Below are 6,733 nucleotides of genomic sequence, written 5' to 3' on the forward strand. Positions count from 1 at the left end.
CCTTCGGCTGGGACGAGCACCTCGCGGCGCTCACGGCGGCCCTCGCGGGCGCGGCGGCGCCCGCGGTCCTGCGGCGGCGCTGGGACGCGCCGCGGTCGAACGCGCAGCTCGTCGCGATCACGCTCTACGACGCGGTCACGGGCGACATGGGCGTCGGCGGCAACGCGCTCTTCGCGCTCGTCGCGTGCGCGGGCTTCGCGTGGCAGTACGCGTGGATCTTCCTCCTGCTCGACGTGCTGCTCATCAGCGACGACCTCCAGAACCTGCTCAAGGCCGTCATCCTGCCCTGGCGCCAGCTCGCGCTCGCGCTCTACAGCCTCCTCGTCTTCACGGCGATCCTGAGCGTCGTCAACTTCTACCTCAACGCCGCGGACGACGACGGGGCCGTCGGCGGCGTCCACCAGCTCCACGCGCCCGCGGGCGTCGACGACGACGACTACGGCGCCGGCCGGGCGCCGCGTGGATGCCGCGCGCGCCGCCCGACGTCGACGGGCGCGCGCGCGCCGAGGGGGCGGCGCCCGTCCGGACCGTCGTTCGCGTCGGCGCGGCCGGGGTCGCGCGTTCGAAGCTCGGCGGGGACGTCCCGAGCCCGCGTCCGGGAACCGCGCAGGCCAGGAGACGGTCTGCGCGTCGCCCTGGACCTGCCTCCTGCGCGACGTCTACGTGGGCCTCGTCGACGGCCAGATGTTCACGGCGACGCTGGGCATGGACCACTTCGACGGGCCGAGCCCCGGGCGGGACACGAGACGAGTCCGCGCGACTTCACCGCGCGCGCGTTCGCGCGACGTCGACGGCGTCGTTCCTCGCGCGCGTCGAAGGCGCTCGCCGAGCGACGACGATCCGTCCGAACCCCGGCCGAGGCGACGTCGACGCGACCGGGACGGGCGAGGCTTTCGACCGTCGCCGGACCGGCCCGCGCCACCGGCCGCGCCCCCCCGCAGGCTGAGCCCGACCGACGCGATGCGGCGGCGCGCGAACCTCAGCCGCGTCCTCGTGCAGCTCACGTTCTTCATTCTCGTGACGCTGCTCCTCATCAACGTCTTCACGGGCATCATCCTGGACACGTTCTCGAGCCTGCGGGAGGAGCTCAGCGGGCGCAAGGAGAAGGAGAAGTACGAGTGCTTCGTCTGCGGCGTCGACCGGACGACGCTCGACGACTTCGGCATCGACAAGGAGGACCACGAGACGCACGAGCACAACAAGTGGGACTACCTCCTCTACCTCGACCACGTGCGGTCGCGCGCGAGCGACGTCGCGCCCCTCACGGGCGTCGCCGCCTACGTCGCCGCGTGCGACGCGGCGGGCGACCACGACTGGCTCCCGCTCGACACGTCCTTCCGCCTCGAGCAGCTCGCCAAGGGCGACGAGAAGCGCACGAACGTCAGCCACGACCTCCGCCCCGTCTACGACACGCTCCTCGCGACGCAGGCCGCCGTCGCGCGGCTCCGGGACGACGTCGCCGCGGACGTCCGCGCCGCGCTCGCGGCGCCGCGGGCGGGCCGCGCCGCCGCGCCGGCGCGCGCCCCGCCACCGCCCGGCTCGCCCCGGTAGCCGACGCGCTCAAGCGCCGCGAGGCCCGCGCCTCGATAATCGAGTTCGTCTCGGTGTCTGCGCGGCGGTCGGAGTGGTGGGCGGAGTGGTGATGCGAGCGTCTCTTATGCCACCCCCCGAAAGCCAGAGGCGGATATTCATATCACGGGGAACCAGTTGGTCCGGACCCGATGCGCGTCTCGCTATCTCGCGCACCATTTCAAATAGAAACGTCCGTACATACGCAAAATTAGGACGCGCGGTCGTAGAAATTGGGACGGTCGGTGCAAACAAAAAATGGTCGGTGACGCCGGTCGTAAAAGAGGGGCCTCACGTTCTGTCGAGCCAGGCGACGACGGTATGGACGATGCGCGCGACGTCGAGGAGAAGTGCGCTCGAGGGATTCTCGAAATGTTCTTCGTCGTGGGCCTGGCGACGAGCGCCCGCCTGCCAAGCACGACGGTAAGGATTTTTCATCGTTTCCCCAGCCGAAATCTCTCGAAAGTCGTCACGGCCACAGGACGCTGCGCAGCCCACCCATCCCACGCACGGCCAGCCGCAAAAAATGAGCGGCACGCCGTCCCGTTCCAGCCGCTCGACGACCTTGGCGTCGGTCCACGACGCGATCGTCGCCGGGGCCAGCAAATCGCCGTCCAGCTCGATAGGAACGTCGGGATAGTGCCGCGCGGCGCGGCGCGAGTAGGTGCCGAGGGCCGGGGTCCAACAGTCAACCGCGGAGATACGACGGAGCGGCGCGCCGGCGCGCTTGAGCACCGGCAGCTCGGCGCCCGTACCGCAGCAGAAGCTCCATAAAGGGCGCGGCGCGCCGCGCGCGAGCGCGTTGGGCGAGCTCTGGACAAAGATCTCCGGATAGGCGCGCAGCAGCGCCAGGGGCGAAAAGCTGCTGCCGAGCAGCTTCATTTCAGTCGCCCAGACGTCGGACACGCCCGATGGGGGGCAATCGAGGTCGCGGAGCCAGGCCGTCGGCGAGCGTCCGTCGTCGTCGAGCTCGTGCCCGAGGACGGCCGCGGCGTCGTCGGGCGACAGCCGCCGGTAGGACGCGACGCCGCTGCGGTCCACGGGATTTGGCACGAGGTTGCAGACTGTGGTCAACGATTTCAAGGCCTCGACGTCATTTCGGCTGAGACGGCTCCTGGACCAGACGCCGCCGCGCCACCGGGGCCCGCGCAGACGTAGGATCGCATTGACGGCGTCAACCGCGTCCCGCGACGACACGCACGCTAGGTGGTCAGGATCAGCGGCCCGCAGATAGGACGAATCGCTGGTCCCGATGCAGCGGAGGCGCGTCCGCTCGTCCTCGGGCAGCGCCCACTCCGGGAAGAGGGCGAGGGCCTTGTAGTGCGACAGAACGCAGGCCCGAGTGCAGCTCCCCGCGCACTTGCAGATCTTGGGCTCGGGGAAGATGACCTGCGGGTTGACGAAGAGCGCGCCTACCACATGCGTCGGTGACGATTTTTCGTGGATTTACTGGTCGAAGTCTCTCGAAACTCGTCACGGCCGCAAGACGCTGGAGCGCGCGGGGGCGCGACGACGGAGCGTGGTTTTTGAGTTGGGTGGCGAGCGGTTTTACCCCGAGCGCGAGGCTTGCGAGCGTCAGCGTCCGATTCGAGTCCGCGTGCCCCACACCCATCGTATTCTCGAAGACTAAGACGAGGCGATCGTGACCCCGCCGCTCCGCTAGGGGGACCGCCCGCGCGGACCGTTTCCACCACGCTCGTCAAACGCGGCAAAAAGCTCGGAACGTCGAGGCCCGCGAGCGCCTGCGGCGGCGGGCAGTCCACGTCGTCGTCGTCGCGAGCCGCCCTTCCGATGAGGTGTCGCATCGCCAGAGTCGCGTCCGTCACCTCCTTTGCGGTTCCCGACGCCTTCACGCGCGCGAGGCCCGCGCTCCACGCGGCGGACGCGGCGACGTCCAGCGAGAGCGCTCTGCAGACGAGGGCGGCGTACGTCGGAACGTCCAACAGACCGCGGGGCACGTCGACGTACCCGTGCGCGAGCGTCCGGGCGGCCCTGCGTTCCTCGAGGGCCAAGGCGATCGCTGGGAGCCACGCGAGGTAGCCGCGCAGATAGACGTCGACCCACTCTTCCGGGCTCGGACCCGTAGCGCCCTCGGCGACCGCGATGAGCTCGGGGCGCACGTGGCCTGTCTGCATGTCGGATTTCATCTTTGCCACCGAGCCGCCGGCCCAGTCGAGCCACGCGATGGCGACCTTGCCCCTGCGGGCCGGCCACGCGTCTTCCGGCAAGACGAGCGCGGGATACTCCTCGTTCTTCTTGCCCCAGGGCGCGTTCACGATGCAGCCGGAAAATGAGGGGGGCGTCGCCGGCGCTGGGAGGGCGGCCTCGGCCGTGGGGATGGCGGCCGCGGGGGGCGCTAGAGCCGCCGCGGCGTCCCCGGCGGCTTCCGCGGCGGCGGCGGCGGCGGCGGCGGCGTCGTCCGCGGCCGCGGCGTCGCCCGCGACGGCGGCGGCGGCGGCGGCGCCGGCGAGCAGCGACGAGAGTCGCGCGGGCACGTCGTCGTCCTCTATCGCCTTCCAGTTCAGATCTATGATTGCGTTGGCCGCGGCGACTCTGGCCTCGGCGGCGGGCGCCGCGGATTCGACGCCGAGCGCCGGAGGCGAGGTAACAGCTACCGAATTGGGCTTTGCCCGCGTCCGCGGTCCTTCCAGCACGTTCTTCGCGTGCAGCCCGCAGAGATAGTTGGCATCGTAGTGGCGCTGCTCGCGGTCGCAGACCTGCGTTTGTTCGAGCCACGCCGCCGCGTCCCGAACCGCCTGCCGCGTCGCCTCGCGCGCGGGCGGCGGTGGCGAAGTCGACGCGCGGCGACTCCTTTGCTTGGTCGTCTGCGGCGTGTCGACGGTTGCTCGGTGCGCCCGCGGTCGCCCGCGCTTCTTCGGCGGTTCGTGCTTCCGCGACGTTTCGCGCTTCCGCGGCGGTTGGGCGACACCGCCGCGGGAGGACGAGGCGCGGCACGCGCGCACGGGCCTCGCTGTTCCCGCCCCCGTGCCGGCGGGATCCGGGGCGGGATCCGCCATCTATCTGCGATGCGCCGTCATCACATTAAGGAATGATACAAGATATAGAATGATATAGTTGGATTAGGCTGGGTGTTGCCTACAACATGGGCTCCACCCAGCTCGGGGATTAGCCTAGTCTAGGACCCCCAGGAAAAGAATAGGGCCGGCTGGATGGGAGAAGATTTTCCTGGGGTGCGCTCAGGCGCACAATAATAAAAGAGGATGTCAGCGACAGACGATACTCGTACTCGAGTACGAGATATATCTTCGGTCTCTCTCCTCTGTATCCTGAATATCCTGGCTGATATATCCTGGCGGCTATATCACCTGCACATATTAAGGAATGATACAAGATATAGAATGATATAGTTGGATTAGGAGCTGGGTGTTGCCTTCAACATGGGCTCCAATGAAAAACCAAAACCGTTGCCATATTATGGTGGTAATTTGCCCTCAGCCTGACTCTTGACTAGGGTATGGTAATAATTAGTTAGTAGACTCCCTACTCAAGTAGGCAGCCTAATCTGCGATCGGGCTCTCTGTCCTCAATCGCTGGAGTTAAGTGAGTAGGAAAGAAAAAGGGTCATTCAATACGGATGAGTACCGCATGCCATATGCATGAGGGTCCTTCTGGTATTCCTAGTACAGTACGCTACACTACCACTACCCTACTACCATCATGCTAGTACTGTACCTACCCTAGTTAGGCTCTCCTTCCCGTTCCCCCCTCCTTTATATTCAGTTACTATCTTATGACTGCGCTACCGTAAGGTAGCACACTGAGCTTCCCCTCTCACCCACTGTGCCTATCCTGCTACTACGGACTGTACCTTAACGTCAAGTTGATGTACGGGACTTAGTTTCTTTACACTCCACTTTGGGTGGCTCATCAGGAGGACTGCCGGTACCATTGGCTCCTCCTTTAGGTTTCCCTTTGTTTCTCCAGCCTGCAGGCAGAATAGCGTCTTTGCCTAACTCCGATAGACACCCTGACCGAAACCGGCCGATACCGAGCGACTTTTCGATATTTGCCGATACTTGCAGTAGTTTTTGGGATCGACACCGGCCGACACCGCGACCGAGACCGGCCGAACCGGCCGGAATCGCTCGATAAATCGAATTACGACAATACCTCGACACCACACTTGCCGTGAAACGTATCCACTCCCGTCGGACTTGCTTGGTGGGGATGATGGATGAGCCAAAGGATGAGCCGCGGCGTCGACGGCCGAACCCGACGGCGGTCTTCGAGACGTCCCTGGGCACGTTCCGCGCGGAGATCTTCGCGGACCGCATGCCGCTGACGGCGTCGAACTTTTTGGACCTGGCCCAGCGCGGCTTCTACGACGGCCTTCACGTGCACCGCGTCGTGCCCAAGATGGCGCTCGTCTTCGGCTGCCCCTACTCCAGGGACGCGTTCAGCCCCCGGGCCGGCCAGGGCTTCCCGCCGCCGGGGAGCCGCTTCGCGACGTGGACCGACGGCCGGCCCGTGGCCCGCGACGGCCGGGGCGCCATCGTCGACGAGTTCCCCATGTGCCCGCGGCTCTCGAACCACGCGGGCACGCTGGCCATGTGCAACCTCGGCGAGCGCGACAGCTGCGGGTCCCAGTTCTTCGTCAACGTCGCGCACAACCTCTTCCTCGACTTCTTCGACGACAGCAGCCCCGCCGCGCACCCCGTCTTCGGGCGGCTCCTCGACGACGGCCTCGACCTCGCGAAGAAGATCGCCGAGGAGGCGACGGTCGGCCCGCTCGACGCGCCCGCGACCCCCGTGGAGGTCGTCGCCGTGACCGTCGACGACCCGGACGCGCCGCCCCCGGACCCGAGCGACGACCCCGTGCGCATGGGGCGGCAGGGCCCGGGCGCGGCGCTCCGCGCGCTCCTCGCGGACGACGGCTAAGGACCTTAGCCTAAGGTCCCGCGGGGAGGGTGCCGAGGTCTGCGCGTGCTTACGTGTCGGGGGCGGGGTCGACGGGCGTCGACGCCGCGCGCGGGGCCCCTAGCCCTGGTAGATGTCGGCGGACTTGTCCGTCTTGGCGTAGTAGGACTTGAGCTCGTTGACGTCGTCCGCGGAGCCGAGGATGCAGGGCACGCGCTGGTGGACGTTGGACGGCTCGATGTCGGCTCCGCGGTCCACGACGACCGCCGCCCACGGCGCCGCTCGG

The 6,733-nt window shown here is 67.4% G+C and overlaps 2 protein-coding genes across 2 annotated transcripts; both read left to right on the top strand.

Moving 5' to 3' along the window:
* Positions 1-981: 981 nt before the first annotated feature.
* On the top strand, positions 982-1,236 carry AURANDRAFT_9313 (hypothetical protein; the record flags this gene model as incomplete). Its single annotated transcript, XM_009043898.1, has 1 exon — positions 982-1,236. A coding segment is annotated over one exon (255 nt), but the record flags the coding sequence as incomplete, so codon positions are not given.
* A 4,572-nt stretch (positions 1,237-5,808) lies between these two features.
* AURANDRAFT_17058 (hypothetical protein) lies at positions 5,809-6,297 on the top strand (the record flags this gene model as incomplete). The annotated part of the gene is made up of 1 exon (XM_009043899.1): positions 5,809-6,297. A coding segment is annotated over one exon (489 nt), but the record flags the coding sequence as incomplete, so codon positions are not given.
* Positions 6,298-6,733: the final 436 nt, after the last annotated feature.

This window comes from Aureococcus anophagefferens (genome assembly GCF_000186865.1).
Source record: "Aureococcus anophagefferens unplaced genomic scaffold AURANscaffold_79, whole genome shotgun sequence".
Classification (NCBI taxonomy): domain Eukaryota; class Pelagophyceae; order Pelagomonadales; family Pelagomonadaceae; genus Aureococcus; species Aureococcus anophagefferens.